The sequence below is a fragment of the Pholcus phalangioides genome, unplaced genomic scaffold, assembly GCF_987345545.1.
Source record: "Pholcus phalangioides strain wild (caught in Gottingen) unplaced genomic scaffold, Ppha-v1.0 ptg000004l_1, whole genome shotgun sequence".
NCBI classification, from domain to species: Eukaryota; Metazoa; Arthropoda; class Arachnida; order Araneae; family Pholcidae; genus Pholcus; species Pholcus phalangioides.
In genome coordinates, this window is record NW_028301597.1 from 3,620,216 (window position 1) to 3,647,531 (window position 27,316).

At 35.9% G+C, this 27,316-nt stretch overlaps 1 protein-coding gene across 2 annotated transcripts in view; it reads right to left on the reverse strand.

The window, feature by feature from the left end:
- Nucleotides 1-1,343: 1,343 nt before the first annotated feature.
- Mob2 (MOB kinase activator 2) overlaps nucleotides 1,344-27,316 on the reverse strand; it is a 139,854-nt gene continuing 113,881 nt past the window's right edge. Inside the window, exons 2-5 of one of the 2 annotated variants that reach the window (XM_089255564.1) lie at nucleotides 14,175-14,338; nucleotides 12,899-12,995; nucleotides 11,379-11,503; nucleotides 1,344-5,117 (exon numbers count right to left, since the gene is read on the reverse strand). In XM_089255564.1, coding sequence (XP_089111690.1) covers nucleotides 4,477-5,117; nucleotides 11,379-11,503; nucleotides 12,899-12,995; nucleotides 14,175-14,338 — 1,027 coding nt within the window. In that variant the 3' untranslated portion in view covers nucleotides 1,344-4,476. The remainder of the gene's footprint in view (nucleotides 5,118-11,378; nucleotides 11,504-12,898; nucleotides 12,996-14,174; nucleotides 14,339-27,316) is intronic. The other variant, XM_089255563.1, reaches the window with a different exon arrangement.

Consider the following 27,316-nt stretch of genomic DNA (forward strand, 5'->3'; position numbering starts at 1 on the left):
GGTTGGGTGAGCACCCACGACAATTAAACTATAAAGCCAACGAATCCTCTTTCCTTAAGCTTATGTGTGCTGAATAAACATCTATAGCAGAAAGCCTCCACACAAAGCTTTGATGTCACTGAAGATGTTCATTTCTCCTGTAGTCATTGGATAAAGCAGGCTGACGCATGAAATATCTTTACGTTTTTTTGCAGTATATCTAGTGATTATAGGTGAAATGGACTTCTTCAGAGATGTCACGAGCTTCATGCGGACGTTTTCTGCTATAGATGGTAATGGCTGAACGGGGCTTTACATGGACAGCCAGACTTAACTCAGATCAAAGCTCACATTGCTGACAATGCCACCAGATGGTGACTTATCCAATGAGACTGTCCATGCATGAGGAGAGAAATTAATTCGATTTAAAAAAAAATTAAGACCTTAAGTGGACTGTCATATTTTTATTTATCTCCATAATATCTCGTGCCACCTAGGGTGCCGGGACACACCGGTTGGGAAACGCTAGTCTGGAGGTTCCTGATTATCTGATGTTGGAATTTTACAAAATTCCTTCTCCTAGTGCTTTACATATTACTTTTGCTTGATTTTTCCGATGCATACAAGTTATTTCAGTTTTAAGGGGTTTTTCGTAAATAGTCCTATAGAAAATTTGCAGTGTAAAAAAATATATAATTCATATCAGCCTTCCCTTTTAAAAAGTTTAGTCTTGGCAGATAATCTTAATGAACTAAGCCAATGGTTCTCAAAGCGTGCATCGCAGGGATGTTCAAGAGTGGACTGATTAAATTTGATATTTTGCCCAGGCCTGTGGGTTACTAACCTATACTACTAAACCACACACACCTCGTACATATTCCTCTGTAGAACTTCAAGCAAATCGGTACATGCTGGAGTGTGTGTGTATACATGTTGTGAACCTATTTGCTTCTGTGTAATGCTTATGGTGCTACCACAATTTTATTTTTTTGAACAATGAGTGAAGTGTAATGATTGAAGATTTCGCTAAGCTATACTGCACACGTTATTAAAAGTGCTCTGTGGGGCACAGGTATATTGCCATCCATGCATTGAAAACCCCTGGTTTAGTGACCTCTGCTTTGAATTGTGGATATTTTCTAACCTATTCTAGGGAGCCGCGGGTGAAAAAAGTTTGAGAACCGCTGAATAAAGCATTGAATTAGGTAAAAAAAGACAGTAAGTACTTCTCTCTTCCCCTATAAGCTGTAAAGTTAAATGTAAAGTTCACGTTCAATTAAAAAAAAATAGTTTAAATAGTTAAAAATAAAAAATAGGAATAAAAATTTTATTATTCATTTTTTTTTTTTTTTTTTTTTTTTTTTGGATGATTGGAGTCAGATCAAACTCAGCTATCAGAGTTTTCCTCAGTCCCATTCACCTCAAATTATTGAGAGACTACTGTATCATTATTCATGTTTCCACTGAAGAAAGTTCTACAGAAGGTATCGAAACAGCGGTCTGGTACCTTTTCAACTCATTTTGAGCAAATTATGTTGGAAGTCACTCATCTATATTATCACCATGATATTCACACATACCAAAAATACCCCTTTCTGAATATTCTACTTAATGTTGTTCTCACTACTTCAACCAATTTAAATTTCTATGGTACCAAATAAAAAGTATTTCAGTATAAATAATTAATTTAGGAAAACTCATTTTACACCAAAAATTTAAATGGCTATCGGAAAAGGAGTAGAAAAAAGTCTGTCAACGACTAACAAGTTATTCTGAGATTTTGAACTAAAAAGCAAGTGAATACTCAATTTTGTTATTTGAACAAATAACTCTAATTAAAATTAAGTAACTTGGCATACATAGCATGTATCTACATTTGATCAATTCAAGACTCTTTGTAGTACGACCTGTCTGACCTAACTGAGACCAAAGTTCAGCCAGTTAAGAAAAAAAACCTGGGTTATTGAAAAAGGATATTGAAACCAATGTAAAATTTATCATGCATGTACCATTTTATATCAAACTGGCAGAATGCTTCATCAAGAAATATTGTATCAAATGAATATTCAAAGGAAAATAAAATTGTTTCATGGAGCTAAACGCACTTCCATATTAAAAATTACCATATTCCCCTGCACTAACCAGCATGCTGTAGAAATCAGGACACACCAGCATTTTGAATGTTTTGAGTTCAGTGACACGGTGTGGTTGGGTTTGGTTTTTGAAGCGGAATGTTGGACTTGTTGCTATTCCCAAAAAAAAGCAAGGTTTAATGGGGATTCCAGAATATAAGACCGATATCAGTTTATATTATATACTAAATAAATAGGAAAAAAATAAATAGTTTTTCACTATAAAAAACATGTTTTGCCCAGGAATTCAATAACGATAAAGAAAACTGAGCGTTTACTTATTGCTCTAATTCAGCAAATCTCAATTTTGTTTACAGAGCACTTAGGGTTTTGCGGCCAATTCAAGAATAATAAAATAAATCAGTGAATACATAAGAAAAAGAGGCCAAAAGAGCTACTAAATATGAATGATTTTAAAAGGGCTGTGCAAGTGAAAAAGGTTGAGACCACTGCTCAAACGTCATTCATTAAAAAAAGGGGATTTTAAAATGCAGAAAAGAGACAAGGTTCAAACTAGTCAATTCAATTGATTCTTAAGAGTCCAGATATTTAAGAATTATTAGGAATCTGACTCCAATTTCCGGCATGCTTGCTAATGTGGAGAAATATGGTAAGACATAGATTGTAGAAACATAATTGGATCACTTATATTATAAGGAACAAAACTTTTTTAAAGCTTGTTGAGAAACATTCTGGTTCAATAAGGCCCATTCAGAGAGCTTTTCTTGTACTGACTGTATCAATTATAAGACAGATCAAATAAAATTAATGGTGCATGGTACATTTCTACCTATACCATAAATATCAACACCTACAGCCGAATTTTTGGTGAAATGAAGACAATGATGAAGGAAAACCAACAGCTACCAGTATTACTTAAAAACTAAATAAGAAAAAGTTTTAATACAAATTTAAGTGAGAAAGGGTTGGAGTTTTATAGTGTTAATTACATCACAAATATCTTAATAAATTTTTTTCTTTTTAATGTAAAATGATATTAATCAAAGAAAATTCATGTCAACATGATTATGGCATCTTCCCCTATATGATATAGGTAACACTTGATATTAGTGTACAACCCACAGCCTAAACTATCCAATTTTTTGAAAAGGCACAACATTTCCATAGTATGTATTTGAAAATTACTGCCACAAAATAGAAAAATACCTGTTAAAAAAATATTGCAGAGATGCATCTCCTTGAATATGACTCTTTATTACTTTCATGTCCGCATTTTATTATTAGGAATGCAAGCGGAAAAAATATGTCAACATTAGCGACAAAGAGAACATTTCAGAGAGGCAAAGATGAAATAAATAATATGTAGCAAAATAATTAAATAGCAAAAATTTTTAGCACTTGATTCAATTTTTTTTTAAACCTGTAAGAAATAGAAATCTATTTCGTAAATATATAAAGTGGTGTTTTGTTTTGCGGTACTTTCTTTTAAAAAGTACAATACACAACCACCAACTTCGTGTTAACTGCGCATCATCAAATAAGCTACATACATAAATATTATTTCAAAAGTGTCTGAATGTAAAATTATACTACGAGAGATAGATATTTCTTAAAGGTGCCCATCTTAGTTTTACAAGCTCTGTCGATATACAACACGGGTATTATACAAATTCGAGTTAATTCTGGTAATAATAAGATGAAAATTCTATGTACTTGTGTTCTCACGATTAAATTTCATACTTGCGCATACACACACACACTCTATAACATTTCCAACACTACACATTTGGTCATCTGCATATACATACATATATATATGTCATTTGTTATATTATTAACTGCACTTTGCTCAGCTGTTTGCCGGAAAAAAAAATTAATTATTTACATCTACAGGCCAGTGATTGTCATCATGGAACAATTACATACAATTTCATGCAAACAGGAGTAAATAAAAAGTTAAAACGTTCTCCTAAATGATATAATTACCTTAAAAATTACTATTAGAAAAGCACCAGTTCCTTTAACTAAGAAAATAATTAAAAATAATTTCCGTTCCTTCCTATTGAAATAATGCTTCATAGTGATTAATTAGTCTCTTCAAATAGACTAGTTAAAAAACCTCTCTACAGCGACTTAACCTCAATGTTTCAAGTTTTATTACTATGCTTTCTTTAGGTGATGAGTAGTTTATATATATACCTACATTATAAAGAAAATAAAAACCAATATTTTACTGAAATGCCATACTTATGAGTATGGATGCATGTTTTTTACCAAGAACATTCTGTAATTCTAGACACGAACTAGAGCAACACAACGATAAAAAAAAAAGGATGGCTAGGGTGATTTTGCAAAACAAAACCTGAATTGCTAATTTTTTCATTTGTAATACAATTTCTTCTTTTTACTGGAACTTAAGAGGTGATGAGCCAAACGAGGCTGCCGAGGAATTGAGGGGAAATATAGCAGAGTCCATGGCGCATGACCCAGTGCTCGAGTGACTGCCAGAGCTGGACCGGGAATGTAAGGCTGTTATTGAGGAGGTAATCGACTGTGAAGACTGCGACTGAAAAACAGGAGGCCTTATTTCACTATTTCTAATGCTGTCACTATTAATGGAGTCTGTTTGGTTATTTTCTATCACAGCTTGACTCAAAGCAGAAGCATTAGTTTTCTGGTCTTCTTCTGCGACTGGCTCTTTCTCTAGTGGGTTGTCTCCTTCCTCATCTGCCATTTTAGGCTGCTGCTGACTATCTCCTTCTTCATCCGGTTTCACTTCCTCCTGCTCCTTCTTGGCAGATTCTTTCTCGCCGTAAAGCTTCAATGCAATCGCAAGATCATGCAGAATTTCTGTCTCTTTTTCATCAACGATCTTGAATCGATCATTGAACAAAGTGAAATGGGAGAAAAGACAATTGAGATGCGCATGTAGGTTTAGTAGTACTATCTCTTTGAAATGAATGTGGTATATGTGAGCCAGCACATGGAAAAGCAGCCTCTGAATTTTCTTCACTATTGACTCAAATGATGTCGGGAAATCATGGTCTGAAATACAAAAAAAAAAATTATCATCATCAGTGCTGAATTTTAACACAAATCGTATACAACATTGAAAGATTTTTCTGGAAAATAATTACATATGAAGAAGTTAAAGTCAGAGAGCTGATTAATCCTCATTTTGAGAAAAAGTAGGTTTCACTAGAATTTTTGTCATGGGTTCCCATGTTAAAGATTTTGTGATTCCACAATCTAGTGGCAAATTATTGAAGTTGAGACTTAGGTCACTTATTCTTTCAATAGTTTAGCACTTTGAGATTTCATTGCTAAACTTAAGTCAGAAATGTTGAGAATCTTTTACCCCCCCTCATATATTGATGAAGTATAGTAGAACTTCTCTACACCAGCCAAACTTGAACCAATTGCCAGCCGACTAAAAGAAAACCCAGTAGAATATTAAATTGAAACCAGTACAAAATTAATTATGTATGTATTGCATATTGAATTTCTTTGGAACTTCAAGAAATATTGTGCTAATTCTCCCGAGGGGACACTCATAGACTCGATCAAAAAAAAAAGTTCATAAAAAAAAAAATTCGAAAAACAATTTTTTTTTAAATAAATAAAGAAAAAGTTAAATTCTTCCCCCCCCCCAAGGCAGGTTCTGCATTGCCCTGAGAAGAATATAATTTCATGTCAGTCTTTCCATGCAGAATAGAGAAATCACATCTACATAATGTTCATAAAGTATAAGTGTTTCCCATGGCCCCCACATCCTGGAGCAAGGCCCCTAGGATGGAACCTTTGGCGGGCCCCCAGACCAGACTTTTCACGGGCCCCTTTGTAGTGAATTTATAGCGTGAAAAAACAAAAAAATGATGAGAATCGTTCCGGGCCCCAGGGCTGGAACCCTCTCAGCCTCCCCCTTGTGGGGGCCATGGTGTTTCCTTTCGTGGATGCTATCAGTGATTGATAATCTTGGGTATATGAATTCTTAAAAGCTTATAGCTGTATATAGTTTAAAGTTTTATATTTCTTTTCTGAAGATGTTTAATAGGAAGAAACAATTTTAAAAAATTCAAATTACAAAGCTGCGGACGAAAAAACGTGTTTACCGCACAGCTGTTAATGGAATACAATAACGATTATACAGGAATTTCGGCAACCAAGGTCATACCCATGATAAATGATTGCCGATAAACGCTACGAAAACGAAGTCGCGTCTTTGCCAGTTGCTTAAATGTAGTCACAGAGACTTTTTTTTACGGCTCTCCTCTATGGGTGTGTTCCCTAACGACGACGGTAATCATTGACGCCACGACAACATGAAAGCTCGCATAAAATCTAATTTTCTGCCAAAATCCGGAGAGCGGGAGGAAAGATGAAAAATCCGGAATCTCCCGCCTAAATCGGGAGAGTTGGCAAGTCTGCAATAGGCTTATAAACTACAATTAAAAATTATAAGACTATTTTTAATTAATACAGCCCATATGATTCCTGAAAAATGTGATATGCAAATCTAGGATGAAATGAGTTTGATCGAGAGATGGTGTCACAGGATATCTAAGAGCAAAACTTTAAAGACATTGTTGTATTATGAAATTTCTGGAATGCTATCAGAGTTGCAGCAAGATATTTGGAATTGTTATTTCATTTCCAAGGATGCCACAAGCACAAAGAATGTCAGCTATATAGGAATAAATACAAGAAATTACTGAACCCACATGAACCCCCCCCCCTCCCCCATTACTGCATATTAAAATTTTTTTTTTTTTTTTTTTAATTTTTTTTTTTTTTTGTCAACTTCACATTCATTTCCCAAATGTTTCGCAGATTTTAAATTCCGTTTTTTAAGTTGGTGCTTAAATTTCACAACTGTACTTCTCTGCCTATGCATGTGTGTACATACAGTGAAATGCCTATATAATGATACTTAACAAATCAGGAAAAACCTATCATTATAAAAGAGTTACCATTATAAATGGAATATATCAACGACCCGAGAAGTGCATCGGGACCAGAGAGCGCAGTGATACCTCAGCCTACAAAGATTTTTTTCTAATTTTTCTGTCTCCGCACACAAACATTTTTGTTGATATGAATGCAAATGCTAGCATAAAACAGCCGCATAGTGAGCAGAATTTTAGTGACAATCATCATCCGAGAATTATTGTTATTCAAGCCCAGTTAACTCATATTCACCTCGGAATATTTTTCCCGATGTACCTCCACTTCTCTTTCTGAACTTTTTTTAACCATTTCATTTGAAATAAAAGATTCAGCTAATAGACAATGCATTAAAAAAGAAGCCCTCATTTTTATAGCACACATTCTTTCAGTGCAAGAACATTAACATTCAACTAACTAAACATTCTGGACATTGTAGGAGCTTATCTTTTTCATCCACATGAATGAGACAGAGAAATGGGCTATGGTGAACCTACGAACCACAAAGCAGAATGTTTTGTCTTTTTCTGCAACAAGCCCTTGGCTGACTAGGAATGTTCTGCAGTAAAAATCACCATAATAGTGCTTTTTACACTTTTCCTTGCAATTCTTCTAGACTGTTCTGCAATAGCACTAATTGTTCTGTGATGTATGTAGCAGATTTAGACATATTATACTTTGGGGCTATGAATTTAACTGGGTTGTGTCAACACTAGCTTTTGTAAACTTAAGCTGGTGTTGGTTGAGTGCATGGTGTAAAATAAAAAGATCTTCAGTATTTTGTCTTCCTTTAAATTCTCATGTGTTAAATTGATGAATGTGTTATTATTTAAAGCTGTTCATTTTAGCCTTTGGTCAGTTTTTGTCAGATTTCTTATAGCGCTCCTAGACGTTTTAAAAAACTTATCTTTAAATTTGGCTAACAAACTATGATAATTGAATGAATTATATTCATTAGGCAAGGCATTACTGTAATATCGTTATATAGGATTGGCACTATATAATGAAACGATATATATATTTTTTTTTATTCTATAGATCAGGGGATTTGAAGACCCCCCTGAAGTGAGGGCCACTACCCAAATTCTTCTGCTATTGTTGTAAGCATCCATGTATTGAGGTAATGCCAAGCCAATTTTTCTCGGATAAAAATCCTCTTATTTATCTCCTTATATATGTATTATTCACTTTGTGAAAGTGAATTCTTCAGTCAAACGGATCAGAGGCTGGAAATATGAGGGCCAAGAAGAGGTGTTTATCAACATCTATTCTCGTGTTCTTATCACTAATTTTAAGCCCAGTAGGGTGCAGATGTCAGAACTTTCTGAAAGCACTAAATCCGCGAAAATAACATGGTCTTTTTTTCAGTTTTACTGATTTTTGTTTTACTTTTATTTTTGGGAGTAACTTCTTATTTTCTTGGTGTGCATATGTTTTGTTACAAAACACAGTGAAAAAAAATTACAGAACGCTAAAACTTCAGTAGTTGGAGAAATCATTTGAAATTGTACAAAAGTTAATAAACAATATGAATAATATTTATTTTCTGTTATTAAACATTGATTCCTTCGGTTTCTAATGGGACCAATATATAATAGCTACATCTAAATTTACACATATATCGAGTAGAGAAAAATTACTTTTTGGGCGAGACAATATACCATGGGAAATTGGACTAACTTAAGTTCTCTTATTATTTTGAGTCAAATTAAATTGGTTTTCCCTTAGTATATCATATATCGAGGGTTTCATTAAAAAAAAAAGACCCAAAAAATAAAATTATGCGGTCTATTCTAGGGAGCTAGTAACTGCAATATAAATCAGCAAGACAGCATTCCGCGCATTTACTCTTGGGTCATATACTGTTTGTATCGATTTGAAATTATTTCAGCACATGAGAAAAATTTGGTATCAGAAGGAAAGAAAAATAGTCCAAGTGATTTTCTAGTGTCTTTTCGAAAAACATCATCAACATCGCGGAAAAAATAATGTAACCACCACTCTGTACTTTTTGTTTTGTGCGGTATTGTTACGAACAAAAAGAAACCACCTTTACTTCCTTCTATGGAAGGCAGTAACTTTATGTTGATATATTCAGTCCATTCTCAAGGAACATTCTAATACTTCAGCTTTTAAAATCCCATTGACAGGGTGTTACAGTTGTCTTTTCAGTTCCCGCCTCTGACAAGAGCTTTCAGCTTCTTCCCCGTTGTTGAAAAAAGCCTCCAAAACATACCCATACCCTCTATTTGGGCCGACTTCGGGCGGTTCCGAGCATTCATATGCTCGGCCGACTTCCGCTGATCTGGGCGCTATAGAGTTCAGACGTGCCAACTTTTGGAATCCAGGAATCCGGAGATTCTCCCGAGGGGGTACCGCCCTCCCCGACAGACCCCACACGACCCAGGCTCTGTCCCTCCTGGGATATAAGCCTTTTGTCGTGCTGGGTCGTAGCACTCATAGACTTAATCAAAAAAAAATTTTTTTTTTAAAAATCAATTAAGGCAAAGTTCCATTATTTCCCCCAGGCAGGTTCAGCATTGCCCCTGAGCAGAATATAATTCCATGTCAGTCTTTACATGCAGAATGGAGAAATCACATCTACATACTGTTCATAAAACATGAGTGTTTCCTTTCGTGGATACTATTGGTCATTGATAATCTTGGATATATGAACTCTTAAAAGCTTTATATAGCTTTATATAGCTCAAAGTTTTATATTTTCTTTCTGAAGACACATTTAATAGGAGGAAACAATTAAAAAAATTTCAAAATACAAAGCTGCTGATGAAAAAAACTTGTGTTTACCGCATGGCTGTCAATGGAATACAATAACGATTATACAGGAATTTCAGCAACCAAGGTCATGATCCTTATAAATGATTGGCGATAAATGCTACGTAAACAAAGTCACGTTTTTGCCAGTTGTTTAAATACGGTCACCAAGACTTTTTACGGCTGCTCTATGGAAATGACCACAGCTGTCCTGCGAGTGTTTTCCACTAACGACGATGGCAGTCATTGACGTCACGACAACGTGAAAGCTCGAGAAAAATCTAATTTTCTGCCAAAATCCGGAGAAATTTTTACAAATCTGGAGAGCAGGAGGAAGGATGAAAAACTTGGAGTCTCCTGCCTAAATCCGGAGAGTTGGCAGGTCTTAGAGTTGAATGAATTCCAGAATAATTAGATTGAATTATATTCAACTCAACGAAAAGACGTTTCCCTCCTCCACATCACTACATTACATATGTTGTTGAGAGCAATTAGTTCTGGTGGTTTTCACTCATTAATATAATGAGTAAGTAACATTTGTTGTTTATGAGCAGAAAATAAAGCCTGAAGCAGCTTTTCAATCATCAAAATTTCATTCATTAGTTTGGTTTCATTATTATCAAACTTCACAGTTTGGAAATGAATAGAATAACGTCTGAACATTCTATGTTAGTTTGACCTCTAAGTTTTTTTTATATTCTTCAAATAATGTTATTCAGAAGAAATAAGTATTTTGATTGATATATATCTTTTTTATAATTCTATTATTTATTGACTCATGATTTTTTACCTTGGATTGTGGATTCTCGTCTTAACAGTTTTTAAAGGGATGCATCAAGTAATTAATTGCAGAAACAAAAACTGATTCATTTCCACAATGATCTTTTTATGTACATAACTTCTGAAAGTGCTGCTACAATCACACATTTCTCAAAAGTTCTATTTTGAGGCATGCATCCCAAAGCAGAATGTTTTGCAGTGATTATTCTGCAGATTATTCCAGCTTATTCTGCAATGAGCCCTTGGCTGACTGGAAACGTTCTGCGATAAAAATTCCCACGATGTTTTCTACACTTTTCTTAAAATTCTTCCAGATTGTTCAGCAGTAGCACCGATTGTTCTCTGTGATGCATATCACAGATTTCAGCATATTCGGTTTTGGGGAGCATGCAGCGCTTTTGTTAATGAAAGCTGAATGTTGATACTACTCAGTGTTCAGGATATCTCACCAGCTGTCCACATGCAACTTTGAGATAAAACAAAAAGTCAAGGACTTTTATATTATCAAAAAGAAAAATTTTATAAAAAAAAAAAAAAAAACACTATGAAACTAATTTCAGATCTGATCAGGAGATCTTTTGACAGGCGCAGTTTTTCTGATAATTTCAGGTGTTATTATGCAATTTTTTGCTTGTGCAACATTCCTGGTTTCTTCAGGACATTAAGACAATAAAAAAGAATGCTAATATGACGTCACTTTTGCTTTAAGTATGAAGAAAATACTTTTTTTCGAAATCATGTGTAAAAAAATAAATTTGAATTTGTTTTCCCATGTGATGAAAAATAGACGAGAAATCTTGATCTTACCAAATTTTGTAGGAAATATAGATTCATCATACAGAGTCCTTTGAGTGAAAGTCATGACATAGTCTATATATTGAGGAGCAGCAACTTTGCACTTCTTGCCCTTTTCATCAAACCATAGGTATTGCCTGTTACCGTGGAAACAAATCATAAATTTAAATAAAATGAACAAACTAATTATTGATAAAAATGCCAAAGTAATTTTTAAAAATGAAAAAAAAAAAAAGGAAGATTTTATTTAACAAGAAAGAAAAGTTATAACTACAATTTATTAACATTGTGAAACTGAATCTGGATTCAAGTCTAATTGAATGTATGTGTGTGGTGGGTACGAACTTCTAAAGAAATCTGTGCATTGAGGATTAGCCAAATCAAATTAAATTACTTTATTTGGCAAATTTCAATTGGCAAGCCAATTTTCAAAAAATTTTAATGCTTCTTATTGATAATATATATTCTATTCATGGTATATTTGCAGTAAGGACAAAGATATGAGGGAACCATGTTGATTGGTTGTTACGGTGCAGCAGCCTTCTAACCAATGTATCAAATTTATCTACAAAAATAAAAAACTTTGGTGGGCCAGACATATTGGGACACTGTTCATAATTGGATATTTTATGCACAGAAGTGAAGAGGCGCAGATTCTGTTATGGGGGTCTGATAGAACCTCTAAGCATTCCAAAGTTTGTCCATCTCTCACTAGTATAAAAAATTTTTTCCAATATAACCCTAGAATACTAACTACAATAAAAACTGTGAATATTACCTATATGGCAGACTACGTTTTTGAGATGCAGAGTAAGTATTCTAGGGTTAATAATTTCAAATTTAAATAAAAAAAACTGGTTTGAACAATATATAATTATTGACATTAACTTTGTACAAAATCATAGATGTGGAAAACTTCCATATATATATGCAGTTAAAGCATGATTCAGCCCCAAGATAAAACTGGAGCTTTTATTAATTAAATTGAAGATAAATGTTATATTGGGGTTGAAATCAACGCATACTGTTTATTCACACACAGGGACTTTAAAAAATTTATTAAATCAGAGTTTGTTAGATTATGTATATGATTTTTATCAACCTCTAAGACATTGGGGAACTATACTCTGTAGCGTAAAGATACTGTCTTCCTTTCTCTCCAATGAATCAGTACATGAAAGAATATGTGTGATGAGTGTATGTGTGGGCCTAACATTTACATTGTCAAAATTGAGTTCATTTTGTGTTCTTGCTGGTGCTTTTGCCATCTGACTTCCATATTTTGAAGTGAAAATGGTAAAAGCTTGAATTTTACGAAGAGAGCAGAAGGCATGCCTGCTCTCTGAAAAGAGACTTTTGCCAATGGGAGATTGGCTCGCATTTGTGCCTTGAAGGAAGGCACCAGCACAAAGCTCACACAACTGCACACAGCACCTTTTATATTCACTGCAAACTTAACCTCTAAGTAGAGAAAAGAGGGTAGAAGAACAGAGTAGCACAATAGATCTGAAGCAGCAGAAAATAATAATTACCTCCCATTCGGGCCATTCATATCTGGACAACCAGACATTGTACAAAATTCGGATATGGTTCCATACACTAAATTTGTGTGGTCGAAAAATGCTATAGCTGGAAGGTGAAACAAATAAGTTGTTATTTTTGTAAAATATAACATTCAAATTTCAATTGCACATAAACAATGAAACAAAAGGCAAATAAAACATTGAGGCACTTGGTTGGAGGAATATTTTAAATATTGGTCACATTTAGACTCCAAGAAGAAAAAATTAAAAGCTTCAAAAAAAAAAGTTAGTCATAAAGGGTAGAAAATTAATTCCTTGAACCTCTAAATCTCTTATACTGTACACAGGATATACAGGGTGCATAGTAACAAGGCGCATAGCATTTTACTGGCGAACAATTGTTCTTAGAGGCATACTTGCAGTTGGAAGAAGTATCAAAATAGTGTGTATTACTCATGTGTTATGTTGCAAGGGGTTGTTGTTATTAAAATATTTACTCTCTCCTGATGCCAATAAAAAAAATTCATGTTTCTAGGTTCAATATTCACTAAGATATTCAAATTTGAAAAATTGAGGAAATTTGGAAAAAACAGCATTAAATGCAGGTAAACTGTTTTACTCCCATTTAATGCTGTTTTTTCTCCGCCAGCAGTGTTTGTCCCTTCTTGAAAATTAACTGAAATATTCAATCCCATTAGAAGCCAAATTCGGCATTCTTCTTTCCCGATTGGTGCTTTTTTTCTCCATGTAGTGCAATAGTATAACCTTCTTATTATGTTTGGCTTACGTGCAATTGAGTGTTAGCTTCGGTAATCATGTTGGTGAATTTATCACCAGATTTGTAAAGTGTTAGCCAAAAAAGATCTATTTGAAATTTTTCTTAACCAAATCAACAATTTTTTGCCAAAAGGTGATAATTTGTTTTCCTTCATATTTTGAGGGAAGGTGCATACAGTGCTTAGTGTTTACTATGATCGTTTACTTCGATCTTTTTTTCTGTTTTTTACAGTCTTTTGAATTGAATCACACGTTGGTCAATAAAACAGGGCAATGTGTTTTGAGGAATTTTAAACTTTCATCAAAATGTTACCCATAAAAATTTTCAATTAAGAATGTGAAAATTGTAGCTTTTTGACGAAAGTGTGACTGGTGGAAATAGTGAAATAATAATGGTTCAGTCAGAAACTTTTAATCAAACTCATTATCTGAAATTTCATAGATATTGTAACGGTAAAGTAGCAAAACTAAATGGAAGGAAAACTGGAAATGAAAATGAGATACTAACTGTGTGAAGCAAGCCATTCATTGTAATCTAGCCCAGGTGGGAGGTCAACTACTTCTCTTAGTCTAGATTCAGGGACCGTGCATTCTAGCACAGCCTGTTCGAGGTAAAGTTTCGATTCTTCTTGGGGAGTGGCAACTGCATCTTTCTCTTTTCGTCGGGCCTTCCTGTAAGCATAACATTCTTTGATTAGCGTGAATTTCTCAAAAGCAAAGTATGTTACTTCAATACGTAATTTGATACTCTTGAAAGAACATGCAAAGTGAAAACTAAATTATCAAGACTGATGTAGGGCCAAATAATTGAACCCGCGAATGTAGCACACGTGTTGCATTCGCGTTTCAGTCACAACTTGGATAGCGAAACAAGGTATCCAAACAGCTAATAAAAAAAAAGGAAAATTTGTACATTCGTGATTCTGTCATGCAGCAGATGATATCAAGTTTCACAGGGTGACTTGAAGAGAATCACCATATTTCAAAATTGCACATTTCTTAAAAATTAAAAACGCAATAGAATAAGCGATATGTGGATATACTGGGGGGATGTGTCCATGTTTTATGAACAATTTTTTTAATGGTCAATTTCAAGTGTAGAATCATTTTGAAATCGAATGATTCTTTCTTAATCACCCTGTATACGAAAATCAAGGACCATACGCCTTGCTACACTTCCATACGGGACACTAAGTACATCAAAAAACAAAGTAAAAATTTATGATATAAAAAAAATTGAATACATTTGGAAGTCAATATCGCCTAATCGAAATAAGCGTTCCGAAAAGGGTTTTCGGGACAGCACGTTTACTGGCAAAAGATTGGAATGTTACAGAAAACTGGGACATATCGTCAGCCCATGTACGGGGTTGAGGGACATATAGTCAGCCTATGTAGGGGGTAACCAATAAATTTTTGGTCAAGGGGGTGGTCGTGTTTTTGCGCACCACTGCATTAGAGTATAGGCATTTCCAAACAAAGCTTGAAAAAAAAAATCATTGTGGAGGGATTTATTGCTATATAATCTAGTATTGTTGTAGTGAGGTTTCATTGTGTCTATTCTTTATATATGCTATTATAAAGTATACTATTACTATTCTTTATTTTGTACTATTCTTTATATTTTCCTCTAAATTCTCAAACTCAAAACTATCAACAAAACACCATAGCTGCTAACTTTTGAAAATGAAAATTCGGGAGATTTTCGCGCAAACCCGTATTTTATGCTAAAACCACTCCCTAATAAATATAATAGGGATTTTTCCAAATAAAATAGGGATTTTCCAAATATAAAAGTTAGAGCGTAGGGAATAAAATACCTACTCAAAAACTGAAGTCAAATTAAAATAGGGATTTTACACACATGGAAGTTAAACCCTTGGGAATAAAATTCCTACGCAAAAAAACAAGTGAAATTGGAGGCCAAAACTTCAATGATGTAAAAATAAATAGTGTTCAATCAGAAACGCTGTGAACAAACATTCTGAGCGAATGACCCCAAAATCATCGGAAGATGAAGGAAAACACCGTCAATTTTTGAAGAACACTGACTTTTTGTGACACTTGCTTGATGTTTTTTTTTCACTTCACGACTGATGATGGCAGTCTTTCCATGACCGATGTTTATGTCCGTAACACAACTTGTACAAAAAGGAAAAGTCGGCCCTCTTCTGGAACGTTTGATGAAAGGAAATTCATCGGAATAAGTATCTTTAAAATTGATTAAATATGTTTTTGCTTATCAGTATTCGTGTTTTGTTATATGGCACGTTATAACAAAAGAAATTTTGACCACATGCGCGTGACTATAATCTTCAATTATTATCCAGGACTATTGGCTGCTAAGCCATTTCCCTGCACGATAAGACAAACAACTTTCTTGTTACCATCAGAGGGTTTGTAAAACTTCCTTAAAAAGGGAATTTCCCCATTTACGACGTGTGACGTCATTTCGAAAGGGAAAAAAAGATGCCCCACAAGAAATTCCTTAGGGATTGTTTTCATAAGCGGGGATTTTTTTTAATGAAGTAGGGAATTTTAAGGGACAACTAGGGATTTTTGTGATTTTCGTAAAAATTCGGGAGATTTAAGAACTTTTCGGGATGTCGAGCGATGAAGCTAAAATTCGGGAGATTCCCGAAAAAATCGGGAGACTTGGCAGCTATGAAACACACACAGCCTCTCTTTTCTTCCATTATTGTTACTGTTTATCTATAGTACTAGTTGTTACTGGTGGCTTCCCTCCCGTGAATTTGGTAATCGGAAAATTCTTCCTTCAGACCCCTTTAGGGAGTGAATTTTGAGAAATCCCTTCTTATCGAATCTTTGCATCATAAAATGAAGATACTGACCAAATTTCAAATTTATAGTTTCAGCGGTTTTCACTCGGTATGATTTCTCTGCATAGCATTTCAATCCCCTTATGACCCCCCCCCCCCCCACAGGGATCGAATTTTGAAAAACCTAGAGAGTCTTTGTCATGAAATAAAGCAACCGACCAAATCTCATAAATATAGCGTCACTAGTTTCGGTTAGGCGTGATTTCTCTACGTAACCATTGAACCCTCTTATGACCCCATCTGGGGTAAAATTTTGTAAAACCAATTCTGAGTCGGTCTTTACATCATAAAATAAAACTACTGGCCGAATTTCATATTCATAACTCCAGTGGTTTCGGCTCGGCGATGACGAATCAGTGAATCAGTCAGTCAGGACATGTCATTATATATACAGGGTGAATAAAAACCGGAAAAATAACCAAAATAAAAAACGGTTTGCAAGGTTAGCATCGCTAGGTGAAGAGAATTTTTTTGACAGGGAAAAAAAAACAGTTGATAGGTGGCGCTGACATACACAAGTCAAAGAAAAGATACGCAAATAAGGAACAAAATGCCTCCAAATCGTTTATTACAGCAATATGTGTTCCAAATGACCAAACCACCACCACAGAGGATAACACATTGCAGGCGAGTTACAAATCCAGCAATGGCAGAGTGCAATAGGTCCACATACACAATTTATAACGGTGAAGTGGTTGTGGATTAGGAGAGCAAGTTCTTATAATCGTCAGTTAAGTTAGCGCTGCTAACAGTTTTTTATTTTGGTTATTTTTAAGGATTTTTATTTGTTTTTAAAGTTTCTACGGACTTTTGCCTATACAGATTGCATTATTGGAATGAATGTATAACACCTTCTACCATTAATGACAGGAAGAGAAGAAAAGCAGTATGCCATATAAGCTACATGAACATTTTTTTTATCTTCTAGCAATGTTTTTGGCTATGGTGTTAGAAATGTAGTTTTTTATAGATTTGGTCATACCATAATACTTCAAGGCACTTTGCTGTGAAGTGAAGGATATTCCTGATAAAAACTCAATAAAATACTGTAAAATATGCATCGATAAAAAAAGCGAGGTCCTTATAATTCTGATATACATGTTCAGAAACAAGAAAAGTGTTCCACATGATTTTAAGACATCCTTGTGATAAAGTGCGAAAGGAAAGAAAACAGGAGGGATCGAAGAATCACGTGGTTTTTCCCAACAAATTGTTTTCCTTTTCTTCGTGACGAAAAATGTGCACATGTTCTCCCTCCCATTTGAATACGTGTCCTGAAAACAAAACAAAGTGAATCGCATGACGACGAGAACCGATTCGTGGGCAGCAGAGCGGCATGAAGTAAAGGAAAAATAAAATAGTAAGTTTTTCTACTATTCCAATGTACACGACGAAGACGTTCTCACCATCATGCATAAGGTCTCCTTTAACGGTGCACGCACGCGCTCACATTTGAAATGCGGAAGAGGGGAAGGGGTAAAAAAAAGAAAGAAGCCATTCTTTCTTCTTTCGAAGAGTTACCTCATCTGCATATTCATGTAGCAGCAGCAGGCACCTTTGCATGAGAAAGAAAATAATACTGTATAATAAACTGAAATTGATGAGAAGACAGAAGACAGTCTTCCCTCGGAAAGAAAAGAACCAGTTTCCGAAAAAGCGGAGCCCATTTGTGAAAGATATCGGACTAGCCCGGGGCCCGACGGAAGTGGGGCACGTGGAGCAATTAAGGTTGTTAGAATATTGGCACAGACAGGCGGACGTAAAAATAAAACACTGCACCAGTTCAAACGATCACTTTTAGTCGATTTTCCCGCAAAGCATAACAAACGAAAAAACAGTTATCCCAGAAGCGGCTCGCTGCAGTGTTCAACAAGTCGGAATGCGAATGATTATCAAAAATAGGTTGCTACTCTCAATTAGCAAAGACTGGCAATTATCAGATGTTTAAATTCTGTACATACTGTTCATCGATTCAGCAGCGTAAGGGGTTGTAACATTGTCGGTTTCAGGTTCGAATCCCCACCTCACTACCTGAAAACTTTTTTTCCTGCTCTCTCATCTACGGGTTTTTTTTGACGCCGTTTGATTTATTTCTCTTCGTAATTTTTTTCAAACCATTGCACAACTGAAATGAGGTTCACTCTTAAATGCTGGCGTAACCAAGTTTAGGTTCACTAGTTCTCAAAGCTGATATTAAACGTCTCGACATCCCGGAGGTGGGATCACGATGCGCTTGCTGCGTGGGGTGACGGATTAGAGAGCCCGCCGCCCCGCGAGAAAGTTCGAGCTGTCATGACAACTAAAAGGATAGATAGATTCATTTATAATTACTGTACTTATATTCGGGGTGATGGGTCATGATGCGTTTACTGGGTGGGAGTGGTGGAACAGCGAGCCCACCGGCGCGAACCATCAAGAGTAATGACAAAATAAAAGAGAAATCGTACCGCCCATAATTTTTTTGTAGAGCGTTCATTCATCAACATTGTTTATTTCAGCGAAATCGCCAATCAACTCTCGCGTTTGGCGATAAGTTGCCAATCAAAACACACGTTCTACAGTGAGACTCGTGTAATCAATCACACCGAAAGCAAAATATGGACTGATTTACAGCTCTTCCCCCAAGGAAAGAAACCAACGTCCACACAACAAGGGTCTCGCAAAGATACACACCGTCTCACAAACTTCAAATCAGCCTGACAAGGACAACTTCATAACTTGTAGTCGCTGAGTGGGTATCATCCACAATCATACCTAATAAAATAAAATTATATTCATTAGGACTTGTTCATTTATTTTCCAATCTCTGAATGACTTACATGAGACTACAGTACCTTAACGATCATTTTCCCCACGGCCACCCTTGTCTTAACTCTTCTATAGCCCAAATGTTCTTCTTGCGGTAACAGTTATGCGATATTCGGGTATATATCGAGATATCTGGTATAACTCGAACACCCACTAGCCACCATGTAGGTGAAAAAGTTTGGGCACCCACCAGGAGCCACGACGAGCATTTTGGGAACCACCGCCTTAAGGCAATAAGCCGATTTATCACAGAAGCAATCACTGCATTCACAATTATGGTTACAATAAGATGTACAATCAGATCAACCTTTGAAGCCGATCTTGAACGTTTAAATAAATTCCATCATCTATTAGATTTGAACTCTGATGGTGAGGCAGTGCTACTCATTATGATTGCTCTATCTAATAACTTAAGTGAATAAAAATATTTCTCTTCTTTGAAAATTTCAATTGCAAAAAATTTAAGAAATATATTTTGTGAGGAAAACGCAGCTTTGAAGAAAAATCTGGTGCATTGTAAAAAAAAAAATCTGAAATTCTAGCTTTTCTGTTTTTGGTGGAAAACAGATTAATCCAGTAGATTAAGATGGTTCAATAGTTGCTTTATTTGGTACCCCCTCCCCCGCTGCTGCCCACAGATTAGGCCGTATCTCTCAGGCGGTTCGTATGGATTTGTGACCTTCAAAAGTCAATCACTCGCACGAGGGCGGGTTAGAGAATATTAATGTTGATAAAACTCATTCTGGAAACAGGGTTTAATCCCGCTCTGGAGCGCGAAGATTACGAGAGCAGCAAAGAACGAACCACGATCACGCAACCTCGAACTCGTAACCTTTGCGCGATCGCCTACTTACATGCGGTATGAAAAAGGAAAAAAGAAAAAGAGCTCACGCCCGAACGAGAGAAACGCCTCTTCCCGTCCATTGTTTCGCCTACTAGTTACTTACCAATTTGAACTCTACGTGTGGATCCAGTTATTGGACATAGTCGTAATGGAAGAAAGCTAAAACAATTGAGAGCAGGACACATATATACAATATACGTACATTTACAAAGGAATAATACATATGGCGCGATGGGGGGGGGGGGTCTTGAAGGCATGGCTCTCCAGCTATTCAATTCACCAGAAATTTACCAATTAATATCGCTTGATGGTACTCAATATAACTAGTACATTAGAACGTTTGGAGCTGGTGACCAGAAAAAAATTGATATTTTCAATGTGTCTCGCACCGTGATTGAAGAGACCAATAATATACCCCCCCCCCCCCAACATAAGAGCATTTCTTTTCGAGTTTAAAAGCAGAGACATTCGTCCGGGAACCCATACAAGAGAAGACAATCCATGGAATGTGTGTTTCAGAACGAAGCAAAAGAAAATTTTAGAAAATCTATACACCCCTATCGAGAGCGACTATGACAGAGATGCTTGACGTTTCCGAAGTCGGGAGCACCGTTTATATCCAGTATCAGAAGAAGAGCACCCATATATGTGACTCCTTCACATACTTGTTTTACAAATGCAAGGCCACAACACGAAAAATGCCCAACGAGGTGGCTGAGAAAAAGATTTCCATATCAAATATAGATGTCTTATTTCTAACACACAGCAACCCAATTAAAAATGCCATTATAAAAACTAAAAACGTTCTCTAGGGGTGCTTCAGTGAGTACCGCGAGCAATTGGTTGAGGATACATTTTATATACAAGTTGCAAAATTAATTTAATACAATGCCCATAAAAATTATTTATGGTCGTCTTATTCAAAGTATGGAAAGCTTCTTCTTGATTTACCCTATATCATGTTTATCGTATTTATTTTTTAAACGTGTCAATTGCGTTAGAATTCACGACCCATTCCATTATTAACAACCCTATCAGAGAAAAACCCTGCGACACCACAACCTGGAGTGGTCCCTTAGCAATCGATACTGATGTTCCCTTGTCGAGACAGTCGATTGACGGCGTATTAATAATTCATGATCCATGGTATCCATCCAATTGAAAATTTTGAACACTTCGATTATACATATGGAAATGTCCTCTCCACTTGTTAATACAAGATTCATTGAAAGACTGGTTATTTGTGGAGATGAAGATTAAAAGGAAGAAAATTCATCACTGCCCCTACGAGGACACGAACCCTGGTCTCTCGCTTGCAGGACGAGAGCACTCGTCCTTATCTTATATCTTCGTTAAATGAAGAAAAAATCTGGATAGAAATCATTATTGTTTTAATCAAAACCAGTCATTGACAATTTAAGACCAGAATTACACTATATTTATAAAAGTTATTTTAATATTAATAAAGTTTTATAAAAGTAATTTTATAAAGTTATATAAAAGTTATTTTGTAAAACTTTAAAATGCAACCAATAAGCTTATTGGTTACATTGGAGCAAATACAACCGATAAGCTTATTGGTTGCATTTGTCTAGTTTTTTTTATAAAAGAATATTTGAAAGAGTTATAAAATAATATTTGTGTCTAGTTTTATAAAACTTTTATAATTTAATCTCGGCTTAGAGCATAATTAAAAGTTTGCATCATTAATTTGGCTCATCAATTTACATTAAATCGAATTCATGTTAGAAAACTATTGCTCACATAAATATGTAGACGTGTGTGTTAAAAATACGAATTGTTTTTGTGTCACAAATCAGAAATAATTTTTCTACATTAACTACAATTTCGTCAATCGAAACTAATATCAAAAATATAGTTTTTCTATCTTGTCACGGCCTGCACCCAGCTGTTGGCCACCCCTGGGGTGGCTAAACGGCCTGCTATATAGGCTTAAACGGCCCGTGGACTTTCTTTCCCCCCCCCCCGACATTTGCCACTATTTCTATAGAACTTATAGAAATACAGTCAAACCTCGTTAGAGTCACTCTTGGGAAAGCAAAAATATGACTTAGTAAGCGGAGCGACTCGTTAAACGAAGTAAGCTATAGCTGTGCCAATTCCTGCCTGAGGACAATTGGGACTTCCAAAAAAGTGACCCAGTGAGCGGAGTGACGCGTTAACTGGGTGACGCACTAACGAGGTTTGACTGTATATTGTCTGAGAACCCCCAATATTTCTGAATCCTCACAATAATTCAAATGACTTTACGCCTATGAGATACTAGGTATTATTCAATGAGGGTGTTCATTTCGGTCATCGTAACTATCGTATAATGATCCGAAAGAAAGATAGAAACGGACTGGATATCCACAAAGCGTTTTATATACCACAGCAACTTGGACGCAGGTTGGTGGCACTGAAAACACATTATTACAAAGGGAAAGGAAAAACATGAAAGATTATTTTATTTCCTTGAAAAAACCGCAGAGAAAAAAATAGAGACGTAGCAAATAATACTGATAAAGTATGAAACATGACCAAAGAGGGGAGGGATACACTCATTTTTTAAGAGAAAAACTGAAGGTGGAAAAAGCACGGAATCGATTTTTTTTTTAAATTCCCCTCGAGGTTTTTGACCGGGTATAGGTAGAACGATAGCCAGGTAAGTGCTTTATTATTACACCCAAAAAACAAGAGTTTCTCCCCTTATATTTTTCATTATTATCCTTTGCATCATCTTTACGAACAAAAACTTTTTTTTTTCTCATCTCTATGCTTTCGCGAATTAAATGTTGTGGAACTCGACCATTGTGATGATTCTCGAAGGATATCACGAATGAGCAGATGGGAAAAGAAAATTCACGCACTGCCTGCCAACGAAAAACAAGACGGAAGTGTAAACAATAATGGTCATGTACACCATATAATGCATTTTATGGCAACTTGAAAAGATGGAGGAAGGGCGATAGATTTAATCTCGTCATACTTTCTCTCAGAATGTAGTATAAAAAAACTCCATGATAAATATTGTACAATTCAATCAACCGACAAAAAGCAATTTCGGAATGGCAATGGAATACTATTAAAAAACAAAGTAACTCGGATACGATCAAATAAACTTCGTTAATCCCTCTTCTCTACTGCACATCCGTTTGACTTCATATTCATCACCTTCACGAGAAGTAAATTTTGGAATGCATAATTATCTCTTATAAACAGCAGTCTACATAAGCGTTATACAAGGAAGTCACTGGGTGAACATGGACCAAAATTTTAAATGATTCATTCACGATCAAAACGAAAACTTCGAAATACCCCAAAACAGAATGTTTTGCGATGTTCTGCAAAGAGCCCTCGGCTGACTGAAAATGTTCTGCGGTAAAAATTCACATATACATAATAGTGTTTTTCTACACTATTCTTAAAATTCTTCCAAATAGTTCTGCAACAGCACTGGTTACTGGTTGTTCTGCGACGTACGTCGCACATTTTGGCACATTCTGCTTTGGGGTCGAAATATAACTAAGTATTGACTCGTAGTTACTAGTTGGATACAGAGGTAGATGAGGCTTGTTCGAATCAACAGAAATACGACTGGAATTGAATTCGAGTCTGTCGATATACCACTAGATACGATTATTATTATTTTTTTATTTAAAGCCGTATTCCCATACATGACAGCCAAGTATTTTAAATGCCCTTATTCACGGGAACAAGGGGTTTGAAATTTAGCACCCATGCAACTGTCCTCACGGTCGAAACCAAGCCTCACTTCAGATTAAGATTTATGAAAGATTAGATACACAGCATATAGAATAATACAACGAAATTCAACTGATATTACCATGTAAATCACAACGCGATTATTGTTCCGATCACTTTCACACACACAAACTTGTCTCGGCAAACTTTTCTAATTTTTTTCACCCAATTCTGCTAGGACACGTATTTTATCTGTGCAAAAATTATTTTCTCGAAATGAATTCGAGGATGGTCACCGTGATACTATGGAGAAATCAGGACATCGGAAAAAAATTTGTATAATATATATATATAGTATATATAAAGATGAAGTGTGCATATACGCATACCAGTATTGCGGAAAGTATGGCGCCCTAGAATGGTTGGAGCAAATCATGTGCAGTGTATATGTTTCCGCTCAATTATTTATAACGCCAGACAAAACAAATACATTATCCCGAGAGGAGAAAAAGGGGGGGGGGGTATCAAGGAAAAACAAAGACAGAAATAGTTTCATTTTGGTGTCTACTTTTCTTGGAATTCTTTTTTTTTGGGGGGGGGGGGTTCAATGTTCGAATTAAAAAATATATATAAGTACATAAAGTATGAATAATTCTGGAAAAAAAATTGCCTCCTCCAATTAAGATCCGAGAACTGTTTTTAGAGGAAGAAAATAAGCAGTAATTTGGTTCGTTGCACTTTCTAGGGATTGGCCGCCATACGTTATTTGCTCTCGATGCCAAAGATAGACATTCGACATTATCTGCAGATAAGAAAAACGGAGTGTCTACAAAAATATTTGCTGCAATTACACAGTTGAATGAATTCGAAATAACAGTGCAGCAAGCCCTATAGTGTGTTTATTCTTTAAAACAGTTCTTTAAAGGAAAAAAAGCGTGTTTAGTTTCACTGGATGCTTACGGTGATAAAGATTCGCAAAACTAACTTGTATATATATATGTTTGAAAACTTGAATGTTGGACATGTACTGCTAATATTATTCAAACAGAGAAATAACCCAGCAGTTTAGGCAACACAGTAGCTTGGAGACGGGAAGAGTATGGCCATTTCATTGGACATTCAAGTCCCAGTCGAAGGCCTAAAATGTTTATCCAAAAGAAAAAATCTGGCAAGTACTGTAGACCGATACCAGAACCGTCTTAAGAGCATCATGGGCTCCCGGGCCAAGTAATTTTTCTGAGGCCCTACCAGGCAAATTCTTGAAAATTTCAACCAGATCTCATTTTTCTGAGGTGCCCGGGTGGGCCCATGCCTTAAGACGGCACTGACCAGAAAGAGACAATGGCAGACATCCTGCGCGATAGAAAGGTAACGACGATGATAGCCGAAAAAAAGGAAAACTGCAACCAAGATTTCAAACAACTGAACTTTGGTATTCGGAACCAATAATGAAAAAATTGGTCGTAGACAAACTGGGCAGGCAATAGGAATACGTAATAAAAGTGGACGAGGAGGTAAAGTGAATTAAACTGAAAATTGATAAAATGAATAACGAACGAATTTTCTGTCACCGATAAAGAAAATTCAACATGATATAAAATATCACTTAATATAAATTCGAAATCGCCACTTTTGTCGGTTCTTCATAAGCATCGGCTTCTATGATAAGCCGAACAGGGCGTGGGGAAAAGGGCTTAATTTTTTGGCAACTTGCCCTCACGTCTATCCTATCAATGGCGGTTCCCCCTTCTTCCGCTCTGCTCTCCAGATTAATCTTCTCCCTTCCAAGTTCAGACTTGACCTTGAAAATACCAGATAAAGGGAAAACAAGAATCGTCGATCGATATAACCGTTATAGTACACACATACGTACATGGATAGCTCTTTCCTTCAATTGATGATCGTCATTTTCTTAAATATAGAATAAAAATAAAAAAACCCCTTCCGCAGACACGGGCATAAATATTCCTACTGAATAAGAGCAAATCCTCTATCGCAATAATTCTTGACCTGTATTAATTATTCATCCTTCAACATGACGACGAAACTCTCCTCGTGAAAACTTTTCACAACCAATAACATACAACGCATCGAAACTGGTTTTTTCCTTTTTGCAAAGACTTGAAGTGGAAGAAAATCGCCTCATTGGCAATAGAGAAGGGTTACTGGTGGTCGAAGGAGAACTCATACAACTTGATGATTCAGATATTTCTTCTCAGTCTACGTGAAAATCAAATCAACAAAAAAGACGCTCTTTTACGATTTCAATGATCAAGCATTTCGTTTCCATGTCGCTTCATTATCTGGCAGGAAATAATTAAAGCCGAGTCCAATTCGCAAGTGTACTAGCGATCGATGGCACGTGCTGCCTTCCACAGCGCCTGAATACTTCAATCAAGTTAAAGCGGTGACGGGCACGTAGACAAACAAATGGAATGTAGGTGTACGATTCGCTTAAGGAAAACATTCGAGTAAAACTGTGAATGCTGAACCAATACGGCGAGTCGAAATCGAATTTTGTCGGCGTGTCAATTCAGACACTCGTATCATTACGGCAGAAGCATTACAGTGTAAATTCTAATACCGAATACTATATTGAGATACGTGACCGGCCAGAACACTGTTTTACATTACCAGTTGCTAACAAGAGTTAGCTGCAAGTAAAACTAAACTTTTGACGGGTACAAACTCAGTTCACTCAGCCGGGTACAAAACCATGTTCTGAGAAAGCTTTTGATTCGAACGACAGGGTACAAATAACAAGAGGCATTTGTGGAACTACCATAGTTTCTACATGCACTGTAATCGATATAGCACAAACTCCGATACATTCTCCCTGAATATAAGATCTTATACTGTTGTCGAATAATTTTTTACAATATTTTCCAATCGATAGAATACAAGTAAATAAATAAAAATTCACTTTTAAAAACACGTGTGGCATATTCAGCAGGTTTGTGTACGCCCTAGTTTCGCACTGCGCCGCGCCTCTTTGAAATAAATAGCTAGCATGACTAGCAACCACCAACATCCATTTTAAATACCATTGGGCGAACACTATATATATTACCACCATTTTATTTTATTTTTTCTGCATTTCGATTCTTCCCCCTGAATAATTTGGGTCAGCGTCCCAAATCTCAGTGGTGCGATTTATTTTTTAAATACAGCGGCTTACAGGAAGTGAAATGAATAACGCTTTGACTTTCAACTTGTCACTAAAGAGAAGAATGGGAAGGAAACATAAAGAACGCCTAACAACGAAACAATAGCCGATGTAAAACACAAGTAACCGATTCGTACAATGTCTTCTCGCATTCGCGGCGAAATCCGTGCTACTGCGTGCTGCGGCCACCACTACTTTATTCATTATTTACTACGCAGTCATGCTCTCGACGTTTACTGTCAGAGATGGAGAAGACTCAGGTAGGGTGGGGGGAAATAATCCTTGCT